General features: G+C 44.5%; 1 protein-coding gene across 1 annotated transcript in view; it reads right to left on the bottom strand.

Annotated features, from left to right (window-relative positions):
- Positions 1-19745, bottom strand: part of LOC137522040 (vitellogenin-1-like) — a 337455-nt gene that overhangs the window by 163108 nt on the left and 154602 nt on the right. The window contains exons 5-9 of the mRNA XM_068242060.1: positions 17138-17299; positions 15364-15512; positions 8748-8901; positions 5751-5908; positions 2172-2348 (exon numbers count right to left, since the gene is read on the bottom strand). Coding sequence (XP_068098161.1) covers positions 2172-2348; positions 5751-5908; positions 8748-8901; positions 15364-15512; positions 17138-17299 — 800 coding nt within the window. The remainder of the gene's footprint in view (positions 1-2171; positions 2349-5750; positions 5909-8747; positions 8902-15363; positions 15513-17137; positions 17300-19745) is intronic.

Below are 19745 nucleotides of genomic sequence, written 5' to 3'. Positions count from 1 at the left end.
AAGAAACTCCAGTTGTTATCTATGCAAAAAATCCATTGAGCTCCAGGACTTTCAAATTCGCAGAGAGCTCTGTCTTCTGAAGCTTATTATCTCAACTGTCAGTCATTGTAATTTCTGTGTCTCTGCAGAGAAGGGTTCAAAAGTTTAACTAGCCTGCTCTGTAAAATCATTCAGAATGCTGAGTAGTGTGTAACCTGCAAATATTAGAGAATGGTGCAATGTTATAAAAAAAACCAAAAAAAAAAAAACCTGTATAACTGAAAATAAAAATATGAAAATATTTTCTTTGCTACTAGTGTTCTAATAATTATCTGTGCTACACATACAATTCATTATATCATTTTTATTTTCTCGCTTCAGTGTCTTTTTAAGCAATACCAGTTGCCTAGCTATCCTGTTGATCCTCTGCCTCTAATACTTTTAGCCATAGACCCTGAACAAGCATGGAGAAGATCTGGGGATTCTGAATGGATTAGCTGCATGCTTGGTTCAGGTGTGTGACTCATACACTATTGCAGCCAAGATAGGCTGATTACCCCCCTCCCTCCAGTATAGGTAGCCAGATGACTCCCCCCAGTATAGCCTGCTGCCCACCCGCCCTTGATCCTGTTACACCCTAGGCCATGGCCCACGTGGCCTTGGCTTAGATCTGGCCCTGCCCAAACATATTGACAAGAGGTTGTCGTGTCCGTGCTGCCAATTGTGTATAAGTGCAATCCAGAGGTTTCTCTCTCCATAGGTAAGCATCTCAATTTTTGCATCACGTTCGCTTTAGGCCTCACACACAAGTACTATCACCTGCAGCGATTGCAACAGTTTGGGGCTCCTGTATACATGCTAGATTCTTTGTTGAGGCAATCCTTAATGGCTACCCCAGCCTAGTTTAATTTTTGCTATGATACACAGTGCCAATGTGCAGTGCCGAATCTGTATAGGCCACTAAGGCCCGGGTCTTTGGTGGCTGCTGTCCAAGGGGGCAGCTGGATACAGAAAATAGGTTACTGCATAATGCATATGGAAAAAGAGGCTACAAAATAGCGAGTGGAAGCTGCAAATGGAAAGCAACACATGGCAGAGGGGAGGTAATGCCAAGTGAGCTGTACATGAAGAGTGGGTATTTTACTGTGTTACACATGGGAGGGGGTTTTGCTACACATGGAAGGGAAGGAAGAAGAAACTTGGCTTGGGGCAGAAAAAAGTATAAATCCACCTTGCCAATATGGTGCCTTGTATAGATAGGTGAGTGCCTTTGCTAATCATGTTCAATCAACTAATCAACAGGTAGACTCCACACAATTTGGAAAGACAATGATGATCAGCAGAATAGCATTCCCCAGGGGCTTGATTCACAAAACAGTAATAACTGAGTTATCACTCCTAAAAGTTTTGCATGTGCAAACGTGCGCGCAAGCCATTTTTGTTGTTGTTGCGCGTGAAAAGTTTTAGCGCTCGCGTGGTGACTTTTATCGCGTGTAGGGCGTAACGCCGTGTGCGCAATAAGTTCGCTTTGCACGTGATAACTACAGCGCTTCGCGTGCTAACCTATTAGAGTGTATTCTTAGAACGCCCGTGCTAAGCTGGTTTGCACGCGATGTAGTGCGCACAAAAATGTACGCGTAAAGTTTTACGCGCATGATATCATGTGCAAAGCACGATTTCACGTGGAAAAATCACTGAACACTGTGGCGATTTTGGCGCGATGGCGTTTTGCACTTCTATACCACTGAAACGCGATCACCTGGAAATCGCATGAAAATGGTGCAGGCTACGCGTTTGTGTTTGGCGTTTTTGCCCGTTTTTGGGCGATTTGCGGTGATTAGTGCAAATCGCCCAAGTAAGAATGGCCCATAGGGTTTCATTTTTAAAAAGCGCTAGTGTTTGAGTGTTTTGCATAAATCACGGCAAAACGCTCTAGTGTGAATGGGGCCTCAGGTTTTTTTTTTTTTGTAGGAAATGTGCACTAATTCCACAGATTCCGTCACTGGTTGTTTCATGCGATTAGCATGATGCTGCACGATTACAGAAGTGAAGTAGTCTGAATATTTTCTGAATATACTGTGTACACATCGCAACATTTTTAAGGCTCAATTACAATTGAATAGTACAGAAAAGGTCAAAGGTCAAGGTCATGCCGCTATTAAAGGTCCAGAATCAGATTCCAGGCTGCATACCTCCCAACTTTCTGAGATACAATAAGGAAGAGGGACACTTTAAGGCATGCCCCCTGACACACTTCTAGCCACTCCCCCACCACACCCATCGTCATGCATCCCACTAGGAATTTAGACGCCAAATATGTAGCTTTATCATTCAAACCACACTGGTCCATTCTGTCATCATTAGTTTTCCTTAATTTTAACATAAGAATTATATAAATTTAATGGATGGGGATAAAGTTTAGAGAACACATTTTTCAGTAGAAAAATACATATGTTAATATAGATCTCTACATCATTCTTGAAAGAGGGACAAATAAGGAAGAAATAGGGACGGAGGGATTTGATTCCCAAAGAGGAACTGTCCCGTCCAAAATAGGGACAGTTAGGAGCTGCTTTGTTTTACCCAGAACTCTGGACAAATCTGTTACTGTATCTTTAACTTCTAGATCGAATCACTATTTGGGTAAAAGAGGCGCCCTGGTATATGATGAAATCGTTTAAAAACAGTTTAAAAACGAAAAGGTATTGAGGTAGTTTACCTCAATAATGACAAAATCTTGTAACAACAAAAGATTTTATTAGTGATAGCACAGGCAACGCGTTTCGCGGGTCTGAGCCCGCTTCCTCAGGCCAATAGCAGTGCCAAACTAAATAAAATGTTTGGCTTAGGGAGCCTCTCTCTAGATAGAATGAGTAATGGTCAGAACCATTGTCAGATGTGTTTTGTTTCTAGTGATCCTCTTACTGGTGACACTACAGGAAGTAAGTGAATCTCTCTATTGTGAATACAGTGATACGTGATAAAAATAAAATCCTTTTTGGTGGTATTGGAATAAAGCTTAAGGATTTATCAGGTTTTAATTGCTGCCTGTATCTCCAATAGGGAGGTTTACAGACTTCCTGGACAATAAAAAGAATATATGATGAGCTCTATAAAAATAATTTACTATCTAGCCATTGATTTATAAGGGAAAGTTATTATACACTGTTTATGTATAACTGAAACTGAATGTATATTTGAAAAATCAACAGTATATTTCTCATTGGACTGCTGTAATGTAAAAAGTAAGTTTATTTTTATATTGTTTTAATATGTCTTGGCATATTGTTAAAACATTTTTGTAAATTCCAATAAAAAAATATTGAAAATAAAATAATTTACTATCTAAACATAAACAGAAGGGTACTGAGTTTTCCAAAAGTCTGTCCAGGTTCAACTTTGTGCCCAGTAATGTTGAACTTAGTTAAAGGGACACTTCAGTCAAACAAAAAAAATGAGTTTTACTCACCTGGGGCTTCCAATAACCCCCTGCAGCTGTCCAGTGCCCTCGCCGTCTCCCTCCCATCCTCCTGGCCCCACCGGCAGCCACTTCCTGTTTCGGTGACAGGAGCTGACAGGCTGGGGATGCGAGTGATACTTCGCGTTCCTGGCCTCAATAGCGCCATCTATGCTGCTATAGCATATATCATATACCATATAGCAGCATAGAGGGTGCTAATGTGTCTGGGAACGTGAAGAATCACTCGCGTCCCCAGCCTGTCAGCTCCTGTCACTGAAACAGGAAGTGGCTGCCGGCGGGGCCAGGAGGATTGGAGGGAGACAGCGAGGGCACCGGACAGCTGCAGGGGGCTATTGGAAGCCCCAGGTGAGTAAAACTCATTTTTTTTGTTTGACTTAAGTGTCCCTTTAATGGACATATGGGGGCTGACAAATCTGTTTCATTTTAAAAAATGTTAATTGCGTGGCTGTCCTGGTGAATTTGATTATCTGCCTCCAAGTCTTGGTTCCCACTATGCTGGATGCATAATGGTGCAGTAACAGCCTATCCAAAGCGGATATGCTGTGCTCCGTTGCGTGTCCGTCAACATATTACCATTGCTCACCATTGTGTATTGGTTGTGCTTTTGCCCTTGCTGTCACCATCACTCAGCTCCACTGCACAGAACAAGCATCAGTTTATAGATCGGAGCTCAGGCAGAAGCATCAGGCTCCCATTGGATTGCAACGGAGTACTTGAGCAGCCACTAGAAAGCATAGGGGACTAAAAGGGACCGAAAAGCCCTCCGACTAAAAAGCAACGCTTAGTGTGACTTGCCTCCTTAAAACAGAAGGTATTTGCAATAATTCAGCTTTAAAGAGACTCTGTAACATTAAAAAGATCCCCTGGGGGGTACTCACCTCGGGTGGGGGAAGCCTCCGGATCCTAATGAGGCTTCCCACGCCGTTCTCTGTCCCACGGGGGTCTCGCCGCAGCCCTCCGAACAGCCGGCGACTGTGCCGACTGTCAGTTCAATATTTACCTTTGCTGGCTCCAGCGGGGGCGCTGTTGCGACTTTCGGCACGGAAATAGACGGAAATACCCGATCTCCGTCGGGTCCGCTCTACTGCACAGGCGCCGGAAACTTGCACCTGCGCAGTAGAGCAGACCCGACGGCGATCGGGTATTTCCGCCTACTTCGGCGCCGACAGCCGTCAGAGCGCCTGCGCAGGAGCCAGGAAGGTAAATATTACGTCACTGCTGCACGGAGGGCTGCAGCTAGACCCCTGACGGATGGAGGACGGCGTGGGAAGCCTCATTAGGATCCGGAGGCTTCCCCCACCCGAGGTGAGTACCCCCCAGGGGCCGTTTTGTCGTTACAGTTCCTCTTTAAAGGAGTTATCAGGCTTTTATAAGTAAAATAAGTGCTACTTACCCGGGGTTTCATCCAGCCCAAAGCTCCCAGCATGTCCCTTGCCGCACCTCCACCGTCAGCCGCTCGCGCGCTGCCTCCCGGTCCCCGGCGATGACGTCAGGCCGACGTGGAGGCCAGCCTGCGCTGTCGATCACGCCCCGTTTACCGCTCCGGTCCATGTAGCGGTGATTGACAGCGCCGCAGGCGCAATACAGACCGACCTCCAGGTTGGCCTGACGTTATCGCCGGGGACCAGGAGGCAGCGGCGGCAAATGGCTGGAGCGAGGGACATGCTGGGACTGGAGCTTGGGGCTGAACGAAGCCATGGGTAAGTAGCGCTTATTTTACTTATAAAAGCCTGATAACTCTGTTAAGTGAACATCTGTGGTCACCCTCCACAATGCACCGCTACTGAATATGCAAGTTATCTCTTTATACCCCTGAAGCCAGGCTTACATCCAGAACCACTGGTGTATAGCAAGCTAATAGCTTTCTATTTTACAGAGTCACACCAACCCGACATGCAGACAGCCTGTTTCGAAATTTTGGTCCTCCTCAGTGCATGGCAGGGATTAATATGGCTCTATAGGATAGGGCTTGGACCAGTACTCCATTGTACTGGTCCAAGCCCTATTCCATAGAGCCATATTAATCCCTGCCATGCACTGAGGAGGACCAACAGTCTGAAACAGGCTGTTTGCATGTGGGGTTGGTGTGGCTCTGTAAAATTTAAAGCTATAGGCCTGCTGGCCAATCTATCTTTGAATGGAAGATATATGTATAAATTCAGTTGTCCAAGGATCACATTTTCCATATCCTCAGTCTTATGGTAAGTGTGACATGTCACAGGTATAGAAATTGTACTTGCATGAACATGTTCACAATTGCAGGCCCGAGTGTGTCCCCGCTTCTCCATACCTGTGATGGATCTTTGCTGAGAACTGTTTCCATAGGCTCTCGATTTGCTCATAGCTGACCATTCTTAAGTGATGCACCATTTCCAGGAACTTGTGTGGAGATGCCTTTGAAAGAGGTTCCATGGTATGTTCCACCAACTGATGCAGAAGATCACTAATCTACAAAGAACAGGAGTCACTGTCAATACCACGTTTTAAGGAAGAGCTCTAGAGAAACTGAATGGAAAGTCATAGATCCCAATTGCCCTTCTGGATTTTTGAACCAAATCTCTCTGTCCCTCGTTTCTATTCAATGCTTTTGAATCTTGTGAATTGGCCTGTATGCACAAATGTATTATTGTTATGCTAAATGGATCTTCACATCTTTAGATGACACCTCAGAATTAGTCCTACCTCCCAACTTTTTGAAATAAGAAAGGACATCTTCAAGACACCTCTAAACTCGCCCCTACAGCGCCCCAGGATCCTCCAGAGGCTTCCAACATCCTTCTCGATCCTGGAAGCTCTGGAATTTTACGGTCACATGACTGTCCTCCTGACCATGAACGAGCATGGCTCTGTGTTACTGTGTAGGCGCGGGATGTCCTGTGCATACGCAATGTGGCTATCCTTATTCATGGAAGGGAGGCTTTCCTCTGAGGTAATTGCCCATTAGGGGCAATTTGTTTCCCTTTAGGTACATTTTAACATTTGAAAAAAAGAAATATTTCTATTTAAAGGATGGAATTTAAGCACTGCATCACACAGCATTGTGCCACCCCCCGGCTAATGAGGTACTTCCTGCCTGACAGGAAGTACTATACCTGCTTTGCTCCTGCCCTGCAGCGTTCTGATTAGTGATGATCGTGATCTGCTAATTACGCCAAATTATGTGTAAATTTTCGCAATTACGCCTATACATAATTACAGATTTGTAATTCAATTGACTTTGTATAATCATTCATAATCACGCATGAATTTATGCATAATTTACATGTAATTTCATGCAGACTTTGGTGGTGAACTGCAAAGCCCCTATACATGATATTGCTATCAAAATTGCTACATATGTTAAGAAGAATGGTGGGTACAAGTCAGCATAATAATTTTAATTAATTTTAAAAACGCAAAGAAAAATGGTTTTTAAAGTGAACCAGAGACGAAGCACCCTCATGTATGTTACCATATATATCAGTGGGAACATGAAAGAAAACACCTACCCTGCTCTCTGTTTCATTATTTACTGTTCAGATTGCTTCTTATCATCCCTGATAAAATCCCCGACTGAGCATTCAGTCTGGCTTTGTTCAGAAATCATTATAGCTGAGTCTGTCTTCTCTGGTGTCTTTTCAAGCCCAAGCCTGTCCCCTTGTGGCTCTGCTCAGCAATCATTATAGCTGAGTCATTATAGCAAAGCCAGACTGAATGCTCAGTCTGGGATTTTATCTGGGCTGATAAGAAGCAATCTGAACAGTAAATAATGAAACAGAAAGCAAGGTAGGAGTTTTCTCTAATGTTCCCACTGATATATATGGTAAAATACATGAGGATGCTTCGTCTCTGGTTCACTTTAAACCCAGAAAAATTACAGTTTAAAAAGCATTTTTTGGGGGGCGGGTATTTTGCACAAAAACGACAAGGTCTTTTTGAACAATTCTTTTTGTAACTTGTACCCACTATTATTCTTAACATACATAGCAATTTTGGTAACAATAGCATGTATGCTGGCTTTGCTATTCACCACCAAAGTTTGCACGAAATTATGCATAAATTACGCGTAATTACAAATGGTAACAACGACAAAATTAATTATACTATTCCCCTGAAATTGCGCATTACGATTATGACACGAAATTGTGTATTACGATGCGTAATTACACATGGGCGTAATTTCTGCTCATCACTAGTTCTGATTGGCTGCAGCACTAATTGGCTGTGGTCTGCTCTAATTGGCCGCAGCCCATGTGGTGCTCATTTGCTGTCATCCACTGTAATGCACTGCAGCACTGATTGCCTCATTCACTGTGGCAGCGGGACTGGCAGACACATTTACACAGGAAGTCCTTCAATAGCCCTCAGCATAACGTGCACCATATCGTTAGTAATAACAATAAAATCATGATATCTTCAAATTTAAATGCATACTCTCTAGTAAGGCCACATCTGGAATATGGAATTCAGTTCTGGGCACCACATTACAGGAAAGATATTGCAGTTTTAGAGCAGGTGCAGAGACGAGCAACACAATTGATACGTGGGATGAAAGGCCTCACTTACCAAGAAAGGTGAGATAAACTGGGTTTATTTAGTCTAGAGAAAAGACGCCTTAGAGGAGATCTAATTAACATGTATAAATACATCAGAGGGCAATATAATACCTTGGCGGATGAGCTTTTTGTCCCTAGGCCTTCTCAAAGGACTAGAGGACATGATCTGCGCATGGAGGAAAATTTTTTTAGCCATTTATTTAGGAAAGGTTTCTTTACAGTAAGAGTGATTAAGATGTGGAATGCATTGCCACAGGAAGTCGTTATGGAAAACTCTATACCTGCATTTAAAGGGTGCTTAGATGCTTTCCTTGCGTTGAAAGACATCCATGGCTACAATTACTAGGTAATGCCCAGTGGTGTTGATCCAGGGATTTTATCTGATTGCCGTCTGGAGTCGGGAAGGAATTTTTCCCTTTTGGGGCTAATTGGACCATGCCTTGTGGGGGTTTTTTCGCCTTCCAATCCTCTGTATCAACAGGGATATGTGAGGGAGCAGGCTGGAGTTGTACTTTGTTCTCTGGTTGAACTCGACGGACATATGTCTTTTTTCAACCCAAATAACTATGTAACTAGTGCCCATTCTTAATTCAAAACCCTTTTGCACAAGGACACAGCCTTACTCATCCCTTCCAAAGGTGATTTTCCATTGTTACGCAGGCACCAATTACATGTATTTTTCCCTCACTCTGAAAAATGCATAGCATGCTGAAATACAAAAAGCCGGCAGGATATTCTTAGCCGTCACGTACCTGGTTCTCTGCATTTTTTGTTCTTAACAACTGAATAGGAGTTTGAATCAGTTTTCTCTCAAAGTGATAGCGCAGCGACTCTTTGGTAATATAGTCATTATTCTCCGGGGTCGAATGAAGCTGCTCTTGAACTGCCGCTAATACAAGTTTCTGCCTATGAAGGAGAGTAACAATGATATGAATCTCGTACGGTATTAGAGGGGAATTTGTACACCTTGAATAAAACAAGTTTTTAGGCTGCACAGTGGAGAGGTTTTTTTTTCATTCTTGCTTTTGTTATATTCTTTAGATTTTTCATTCAAATAGGAGCTGCTAAAATAGGTGTGCGTTTTTCCCGCACTTCTATGTAGGGCACGAGTTATTCAGCTGGAACAGAGTGTGCGATGCTCTGAAGAGCCTTCTGCTCACCTCTCCTCCTTTTCATGTTGTGTTGCCGGAGTTATCTACACAAATGAGGTATCATAGTGAAGGGCGACTCTCGGAAGACACAAAATATAAGCATAAATATGTCAGGTGAAAAATTAGATGAGAGCCAGGCAAAAAAATAAATGTTTCTTTTCATTTCATTGGGTGTTACCCTTTGGTAGAATTGCAGCTACTTCCTATTCTGACAGGAAGTGAGGTAACTCTCTCCAGCAGGGAAGGAATTTGATCAGCACCTAAACACTACAATAGTGTGCAACAAAGGCCTAAAAAAATACAAGTAAAGAAGTAGCTTCTAGGAAGAGGCCACAACAGAACCATTACACTGCCACTTGGGCTCTATTATAAAGCGGTATAATTGCCACCCGCAACGCATGTCTAGCTGTCTAGCAGGGCCAATTTAAAGGAATTATCAGGCAAAAAAATTAGTTTCACTTACCTAAGGCTACTACCAGCCCCATGCAGCCATCCTGTGCCCTTGTAGTCACTCACTGCTGCTCCAGTCCCCCGTCGGCAACTTGTTTTATTTTTGCCGACCTCGGGTCGGCGGGCCGCAATGCATACATTTTTATGCATTCCTGCTGGTGCAGGAACATTAACACTTCCATTTTTACGCGTTAGTGGTGCACCACTAATGTGTAAAAATGTATGTGTTAATGTTCCTGCACCAGCGGGAATGGGTAAAAATGTACGCAATGCGGCCCGCCAACCCAGATGTCGGCAAAAACTAAACTAGCTGGCGGCGGGGGACTGTAGCAGCAGTGAGTGACTACAAGGGCACAGGATGGCTGCATGGGGCTGGGAGAAGCCCCAGGTAAGTGAAACTCATCTTTTTTGCCTGATAATTCCTTTAAGGGGCCCTGGAGCCCTGTGGCAAGCTTAAGTTGGGGGCCCCCGAACCCCCCCACTACTGCCAGGTGTAGCTCCCCCCCACCCCTCCGCCAATAGACACTACCTCTGCATTTTTTTTTCACTGCACCTTTTTGACTATTTTTGCACTATTATGGTCCATCTAGTTGCTCTATATACTGTATATCGGGCTTAACACGTCTTCCCAGGTTTCTGTCCTAACAAGTTCCATTTGGAATTGTTTGGACATAAATTGCTTATCTACAAAGCCTATGTAGTTATCCTCACATCATCATAGGCAAACGCAGGGAAAGATTACAGCTGCCCAGAATCCTCCCTCAGACCAGGGCCAGTGCAGTGTCTGGGGACAGGCACAAGTTGAGATACCAGAATACCTGCAGGCATCCTGCAGCTCACAGCACTGCAGCCTTTCTTTCCTTGCTACAGTTGACTTTGGATGGAGTAGCAGCGTGTTTACAGAGCATGGAACAGCAGGGCGTGTACAGAGCATGGAGCAGCGGCGTGTGTACAGAACATGGAGCAGCAGCATGTGTACAGAGCATGGAGCAGCAGTGTGTGTACAGAGCATGGAGCAGTGACATGTGTACAGAGCATGGAGCAGCAGTGTGTGTACAGAGCATAGAGCAGTGACATGTGTACAGAGCATGGAGCAGCAGCATGTGTACAGAGCATGGAGCAGCAGTGTGTGTATAGAGCATAGAGCAGTTACATGTGTACAGAGCATGGAGCAGCAGCATGTGTACAGAGCATGGAGCAGCGGCATGTGTACAGAGCATGGAGCAGCAGTGTGTATACAGAGCATAGAGCAGTGGCGTGTGTACAGAGCATGGAGCAGCAGCATGTGTACAGAGCATGGAGCAGCGGCGTGTGTACAGAGCATGGAGCAAAGGCGTGTGTACAGAGCATGGAGCAACGGCGTGTGTACAGAGCATGGAGCAGCAGCGTGTGTACAGTGCATGGAGCAGCAGCGTGTGTACAGAGCATGGAGCAGCAGCGTGTGTACAGAGCATGGAGCAGCAGCGTGTGTACAGTGCATGGAGCAGCAGCGTGTGTACAGAGCATGGAGCAGCTCTGGGGAGTTTAACAGAGTCAGGTATGAGCCCAACCGTGTGCCCTGCTGTGTGAATGCTTTACTTTTCCATTCATTACCAATGTTGGCTGTCCTCATTATTATCTGTATCCAAACTGCTCCTGATCTATCCCGTTGTCAATCGGGAGCAGATTGGACAATTAGGAAGTAATCATTAGATCCTGTCAGTCAAATGGGAAATTGCATTTTGTGTGCCCAGCGTGATGTCCTATCATATTATTATACTGTATTGTGCGTGGCTGAGGGAGACCTTTCAGGAATTCCCCTCTTGAAAATCCTGGGTTTGCCCCTGATAATGTATACTGTTTAAGTGTTTTTAGTATCAATTATTGCACAAATTGATCTGGTGGCAAGCATGTAGGTGCCCTACAGCTTTGTTTATCAGCAACCCCTCTTTCCACCCAAAGCACCTTACCCAGGAGTTCTTCAGGCATTATCTTACACTTTGGGGTTACTGGGGTGGAAAGGTTATGCTGCCATCTAATTGCCCCAGCAATGAACCAATCAGATAAACACAACTTATCTGTTCAATGAGAACAGGGATCTTCCTAGTAAGTGTCAAATGTATTAGCATCACTCTAAATATTCTAGAATGTTACTTATTATGTTGAAAGGAGTCTTAAAAATTCTTCTTCTGGGTTCCCCAGCTTCTTCATCTTCACTTTCTGGAATGACTGAATACTCTTCACATCCTTATTGCAGAATATCCTTATGTCTTCTCCTCTAGTAGTGAGTTTGCTTAAAGTGTACCTGAGGCGAACTTCTGGTACAAAATAAATACTTACCTAAGAAGAGGCCTCTGGATCCTATAGAGACTTTCCACACCATCCTCCAGTCCCCCTTCACCGAGCCCGTACCCCCCAAAGATTGCTATTAAGAGCTTGTCAGTAGGAACCTCAAGGCCGTGATCCTCTTCAGGCGTGAGGGAGGCTGTAGTGCATCTGTGTGAATACGGCCGCACCTATACAGGAAGCCAGTTGTCAGGGACTTACTTCCGGGATCCAGCGGCACGGCTGTCTACGCCGATCGCGTCGTGGCACTTCCAGCGCTGTGCACTTCTCGCGCGCACATGGCAACCCCCGCGTCCATAGCAAAGGGGGGGGGGGGGCGCTCTGCTGGAGGTAGAGAACGGATCCGTCTGCTTAGGCGTCCATCCTATGTTGCTAGGCGACGCAGAGTGTGGTTTCAGCTGACATGTTAGTCAGCTGACACTTAGGCAGGGCTGTGTTTCAGGTCAGCTGAACCTCTATCAGCTAACACATAGGCAGGGATGTTGCAGTTTGATTGGTTCACTGTATAAGTGGCCGCCGGCCACTTATTGGTTTAGTGTCTGTATATAAAGTCTGCTATATCAGTCACACATTGCCCGTGATAGCGTGAGCTTTGGCTAGTTGTTGGGTGCTATTATACTTAATCTTGTTGGAATCTCTGGAATTGACCCTTGCCTGTACCTTGACCATTCTTGTTTGCTGCCTGGACCGACCTTTGCCTGTACACCGACCTTGTTGATTGCCGCCTGGATTGACCTCGGATTGTCTCGACTTTGCCTTTGCCTTACCCTTTGTACCTCGCATATCTGATCTCACATATATGATCCTGGATTGTTACTGGGCTTTGCCATTGTCTGTGTGTCTTGTTTGGCCTGAAAATTTGGCCTGAAATTGATTCGCTCACCCTGCATTCATTTTCAATACCTTGCAAATCAAAGGCCTGCAGGTGTTGTCACCTCACCTTCTGTTCAAGCGTTGACACACCTTATAAGGTGAAGACTGTGGGGTTAGATTGGGGCATTGGAGCTGAATCATAAGTGGATACTCTGATAGGCCTTACACCAGTGTTAAGGAGGGTCCAGGGCAGCGGTGGAGGACTGGAGAAGAGCGTAGGAAGCTTCTGAATGATCTCCTTAGGTATTTACTTTTTTATGTAGTTTGACGCCTTGGGTTCTCTTTAAGGTATTCTCCAGGCTTGACTAAGGAATCTTGTCAGCTTCATTGCAGTGTGTGGCCTCCAGTCTTCTGAACTTGAGTTCAGACTTTCCCCTTGTTGACTGATAAGATATGGCTCCCACCCAATGTCCTCTTTCTTCAAGCTCCAGTACTCAGGAGGGAGAAAAGTTGAGAACTGTTAGCTCAAGTATATGTCTTGTTTATACTTGCATGTAAAAAGCATCAGAATGTATGCAGTACAGGAAGGGTGGTGGGTGGAGACATCTGATGCATCTTTTGATCCTTGCATCCACCAGCCTTTCTGTACTGCCTGTGCACAGTTTGATGCGTCATACATGCAAAAATAAAGAAGACATTCTTTGTGGTAATGTTCCCAAGCTTGTCTCTCTCCTTAAATCTACACATACAGTATAGACTGTATTTTGTTTGCTGCCATGCACATTCCTGGCATGATTTATTAGGATTATATAATGGCACAGACTTCCTCTTGTACTCAAATCATCAGCAAATTCCCACTCACTCTTCATCTACTGATATGCACTCAGCTGCTATGACTCTGTCAGACAATTTTATATATCTAGTATGCTTGTCGATAGTTAGATAGTGTACAGGTTAATGACACTTTCTTTAATGTAGGAGCTGTAGCCACTGCCTAACTGCATCATGGGAAACCACAGTTGCTTGGTCAAGACTCCTTAACACTCTAGGGAGGCCTACTGAGTGCACCCTGCGTGATTAGATCTCTCAAGGCTTTGAGTTCAACAGGATAAAAGTATTATAGAAATAATATTAGACAAGATGTTTTGTGAGGAGGAGGTTTTGCTTCCCCACTCCAAATATGCTGACAAGTATAGCAGGCTAGTAAATAGAGCTAAAGGGGACCCATGTGCTTGATGGGTTTCTGACTGCTCATTACCAGCCCATATTTTGCACCTGCTAACACATGAAAGAATTCGAGAGAATACAATAGTGACTCCAGTAATATGAATTATCCAACGTTAATGTATGCACAGGTTATCACATCCCTGCACAAGTTTAGCGCATCAGGCCCCATATCTATTTCTTAGCTTGCTTACAGTTTAACTTTTTTGTTAAAATATAGGGAGCTCAGAACTCTAAGTAACTTGCCTCTTATTAGCTAATGTTTGAAATTACTTTTGGTTTTTCTCAAAAACCTCAACCTGAAGTGAGGGTAATGTCCTTTTCAGAATTTTCACAAAGGAAGATGGCATACCCCAAGACACAATGCACTTTGCCCAGTTTGGTGAGTTGTCAGTGTGAGTTATTAAAGCAATGTTTTTTTAAGTATGCAGAAAATGGCAGAGATAAGATCAAGTGAAGGAAGATATAGTTTAGTAAACAAAGAGAAATCGCAAAGCCACAATGGTAGGATGTTATGGTCATGCATCCTCCCTAATTAAACCCCTGTGTCTCTGCATCCCATGTCCATGTGTGTGTGTGTCTGCGTCTGTGCTACTGCGCATATGCCGCAGGGTCAGCCGTTGTTGGGACGGGAGCAGGACAGCCAGGGGGCAGGCCAGGCTAGCGAGCGTGGGTTGACAGGTGGCGGTGGTGACAGACCTAGAGCCCGTTAATAAACGGGCTAAGGTCCCTAGTTAAATAAGATAATCTCGATGTCAATGGATACTCATAAGGGTGGGTTACCACTGGGGCAATCACTGTATAGGTAGGTGGGCAGGTTAAATCTGACCCCATTTGGGTTAAGAAGTCACTCTATGTACTGTAGATAGATGATGGGGATACATCCCTCCACCAAGGGTGGACAAGCTTGTAATTAGTATAGTAGAACCGAACAAAGGTGCCAGAAAGAATAAAATATGTTACTTTAAAAAGAGAGGTGGCAGTGGACTTACCTCCCCCTGGAAGACTCAAAGACTTGTTTAGACAAAAACGTTGTATAATCCACAAAAAATGTGATGCCTTTCGTAGTTCAGTAACCTGCTTCCCCAGGCAAAAACAGGAGCAACAGCGTTGAGCTGTCAGTTGACAGGCGGAGGCGCCCTGCCTACAGAGCTCAACACTTTTGCTCCTGTTATATGTCCAGAGAAGCAGCTTACAGACCTACGAAACGCATCACATTTTTTGTGGCGTATACAATAAAACTTTTGTCTAAACAAAACAAATTGAGTCTTCAATGGGGAGGAAATTCCACCACTACCTCACTTTTTAAAGTGTTTTTAACATGTTTTATTTTTTGGGGCGCCTCTGTTCCATTCAACCAATTACAAGATTTAGTTTAGATTTGCGGTAAGTCATAAAAACATACCTTGCTTCCACCATAACAGCTCCATCAATCTCATTAAACGGCGTAAACTGGTGAACTTCATGGACTTCCGCTTTCAGCAGTCTACCCCCATTCTTTGTTGCTTTCACATCATAGTTGTAGGTAGCGGCCGCTCTGAAGTTTTTGTTTCTCTCAAGAGATGAAAACATCAAGAAATATTTTATATGCTATGAAATTGCAAATAAACATTTTTGAAAAAAAATTAGTAGCGCTTTTCTGAATAGTCAGAGGCCATCCACAGTGGCCGGATCTCCTTCTGTCTCTTCTAGGAGGTCAAGAGGTGGGTGACTAAAAGAGGTTGCGACAGGCAATGTGGGGATTCCGAGGATGCAGTTTAGGCCCTTGAGAGGGAGTCAGGATAGTGCTTACCGGCATAAAAAGTGATTAAAAAACTACAATCCTCTCAATCCCTGGGTGCTGATGCTGAATGCCGGTGTAGAGTTTAATGGTGCAGGACAAAGGGATGCAGGCCTCAATAGTACAACACAAAGTCCTCTCGACACCAATCTTTTGATCAGTAAGGGGGCTTACCTGAACAAATCAGGCAAAAGAGGAGAGTACAGGGTAAATACATACACACACATATATATATATATATATATATATATATATATATATATATATATATATATATATATATATATATATATATATATATATATATATATATATATGGCCTTTGAAAGCTAGGCATACATCCTGAACCGTTGTATAGTAATCACACAACTTTCAGGGAGTGATGCATCATGGGAAACCACAGTTGCTCACTTGAAGCTGAATTATCACAAATACCTTCAGTTTTAAGAAGGCAAAAATAGATTATGTTGCTTTTTAGTAAGAGGGCTTTTCAGGCTCTTTTAGCCCATTTATACTTCCCTAGTGGTTCTTGGTCACCATGGGCTATATGGGTACTATAGTACTAAGTCCAAGCCCTATCCCGTAGACCCGTATCAATCCATGCCAGGCAAGTCCAAAACAGGCAGTATGTATGTTGGATCCATGTGACTCTCTAACACATTTAAACTTTAGGCTCACTATACACCGGTGGTTCTGTATGTGAGCTTGGCTTTCAGAAGCATGAAGAGATGATTTGCTTATTTGGGAGTAATGCATCATGGGAAACCACAGTTGCTTGCTTAAAGGAGTACTGTAGAGGGGTCGGGTGAAAATGAGTTGAACTTACCCAGGGCTTCTAATTGTCCCCCGCAGCCATCCTGTGCCCGCGCAGCCACTGGTGCTCCGGGCCCTGCCTCCGGATCACTTCTGGAATTTCAGACTGTGCACTCGGAAAACCACTGCGCCTGCGCAGCCGCACCCTCCCTCCCAGTGATGTCACCAGGAGTGTATTGTGCAGGCCCAGTATGTTCTGTGCCTGAACAGTACACTCCTGGTGACATCAGCGGGAGCGAGGACACAGCCGTGCAGGCGCAGTGGTTTTCCGACTTTAAAGTTGGAAATTCCAGAAGTGAACCGGAGCATCGGTGAGTGGCTGCGCGGGTACAGGATGACTGCGGAGGACGGTTAGAAGCCCAGGGTAAGTTAAACTCATTTTCCCCCCACCCCCTACAGTACTCCTTTAAAGCTGAATTGTTGCAAATACCTTCTGTTTTAAGAAGGCAAAATTTTATTCATTCTGACCTACTGGCTGATACAATACTGAATGATTCAGCTAACCAAAGTATCCTATCTATGGCTTCCTTAACCCCTTCACCCTTTCTCTAAAAACAAAATAGCAGTTCTGATTTTAAGTTCTTACTTGTAGGCACTTGTGGCATGTGTATAAATACGCATTTCCAGTAACCAGTCTCGCGGGGTCTTCACACTCATTCAGGTTTACTGATTTCATGATGTGTAATTGATTTGTACTTTGATGTTCTTGAATGATATAGTTGGAATTGCACAGGCCAGCAATGCCATTCTGTTAAAGAGAAGAGCACAATTCCATCATTGTCATCATTTATTGCATGTCCTACATTGATCTTATACACTCTGTAGTCAGGAGGAGCTCCACACCAGAAAGAAGATGAGTGTGCCTCGACCTTCACCTCTGCGTCCACTGAGGTGCTCAAAGCATTCTAGTAGTAAAGAGGTCGGCACCACTCCAAGCATCAGGAAAAGCTCTTTTATTGCATCACCATTGTGGCTTAACAATGACAACGTTGTTTCGGGCATAGCCCTTTTTCAAATTGCAACAGCCATCAATGGCTGTTGCAATTTGAAAAAGGGCTATGCCCGAAACAACGTTTGTCATTGTTAAGCCACAATGGTGATGCAATAAAAGAGCTTTTCCTGATGCTTGGAGTGGTGCCGACCTCTTTACTACTTGAATGTCCTACATTGATCATCATCAGTCATCATCACCCATCATTATCTTCACCCACTGTCAACCACATAACTCATGAGAGCTCGCCTTGCTAAGCCTGGTACCTGCCTTCAATTTTGATTGGCCAGTCACTGACCAATTTTACCCCCACCACTACACAATTTGCTCATTGTATTCAAAATCTATTGCCCGTCATACACAGTAGCTGTGCCACTGCCCCCTTGGGAATCGCTGTACCCCCCTGAGTTGACCCCCTGCTCAGTAACATGCAGTTAACTATTTCCAGGCTTCAGGAGCGTACACAGAACAGGATGGGGTCTGTAAAAACTCAGTCAGCCTAAGTCTACACAGTTGGAAAGTAAATTAAGGGTCTTATCTATTTGCCATACATACCTCACAATCCTTGCAAGATCCCTTGTATTTAATGTATTTGGATGACATTTAAAAAAAAACCCCTTCTCTACCAGCTTGTGATTGTATGTTCTAACTTCTAACATTTTCAGTCAACAGGAATAGAGTCTGAATGATAAAGCTAAGCCAATAGAGATGGCCCAAACGGTTCGACCGCAAACCGATTCGCGCAAACTTCCGTGGTTCGCGTTCGCGGTGAATTGCGAACTATATGCGAGTTCGACCCGCCCCCTATACTACATTATTAGGGTCAACCCTCTACATCACAGTCAGCAGACACAGGGTAGCCAATCAGGCTACACTCCCTCCTTGAGAGCCCCCCCCCCTTATAAAAGGCAGGCAGCGTCAGCCTTTTAACTCACTTGTGTGGCTGCAGTAATTAGAGAAGGGAGAGAACCAGCTGTAGACATAGGGAAAGCTTAGTTAGGCTCTTGTTAGGCTTGTTAGCTTGCTCCTTGCTGATACTTATTGCTAAAAACCACCCCAAAACAGCTCTTTTGAGAGCTAATGTTGTTCTTGTGATCTATTTTTTTGTGTGTGTGTATCCCACAGACACTTGTGTTGCATATACAGCCCTGTCAGTCAGTCGCAGCTGGCCCTTGACCCCTTGGTAATTCCTACTGTGCCACTGCCAGGCCCAGCACATTCAGTAAGCAGGATCTGACGAAGGCGCACGGCGCCGAAACGCGTAATGACGTAATTTGGCGCACCGATCGAGGAACCACCCACCCCCTGCCCAGACACCGCCGGCACACGGAGCATCAACCCTCGCTACTGGCCGCAGTGAGGTTGCAACGTGAGGTGACACTGCTACACGGAGGTTAGGAGTCGGAATCCTTGGTGATTTTAGCTACATGCTTAAAAGTGATTTTATCTTTGTAAGTAGATTTTATCTTGTTTGCGAAGTGATTAAAAGGTTTAATGCACCAGAGAGCGCTCCTATTTTTTGCTTACTTCTTAGACACACGCTTGTTTTTTCCCACAAGACTTTGGAGCTGCATGCACTGGAAGCTAGAACCAATATTCATTTCCTCGTGGATTGAGCGCTGTGGACTGCTTGGTTGTTTGTTCCAGCACATTCAGTGACTACCTGTGTTTGTGACAGCTGCACATTTGTAATACCAATCACCGCATACCTACCTGTTCAGTGCACCTACCTACGTTAGCGCACGCAGTGTTATATACCACCAGTCACTGCACCTGTTCATGGTACCTGTGTGTGTGACAGCTGCACATTTGTGATACTAATCACTGCATACCTACCTGTTCAGTGCACCTACCTACGTCAGCGCACGCAGTGTTATATAGCACCAGTCACTGCACCTGTTCACAGTACCTGTGTGTATGACAGCTGCACATTGTATTGATACCAGTCACTGCATACCTGTTCACTGCACCTGTGTGACTGCACATTGTATTAGTCAAGTCAGTGCATACCTTTCACTTCATCTACCCCAATATGGGCAAAACAGGCAGAGGTAGAGGCAGGCCACACGGCAGGTCCGTTCGACTTCTGCTGCCTTGCCGCGGAGGAACGAAAATAATGTTGACTTTGCGACGGCTCAGAGACGGCTAGGGCAAGTGTATTAGTGGTAAGTGTACAAAGCCCCAAAGACTTTCATTGGTATTG

This window comes from Hyperolius riggenbachi, chromosome 6 (genome assembly GCF_040937935.1).
Source record: "Hyperolius riggenbachi isolate aHypRig1 chromosome 6, aHypRig1.pri, whole genome shotgun sequence".
NCBI lineage: Eukaryota > Metazoa > Chordata > Amphibia > Anura > Hyperoliidae > Hyperolius > Hyperolius riggenbachi.
This window is presented reverse-complemented; position numbering and strand designations above follow the sequence as displayed.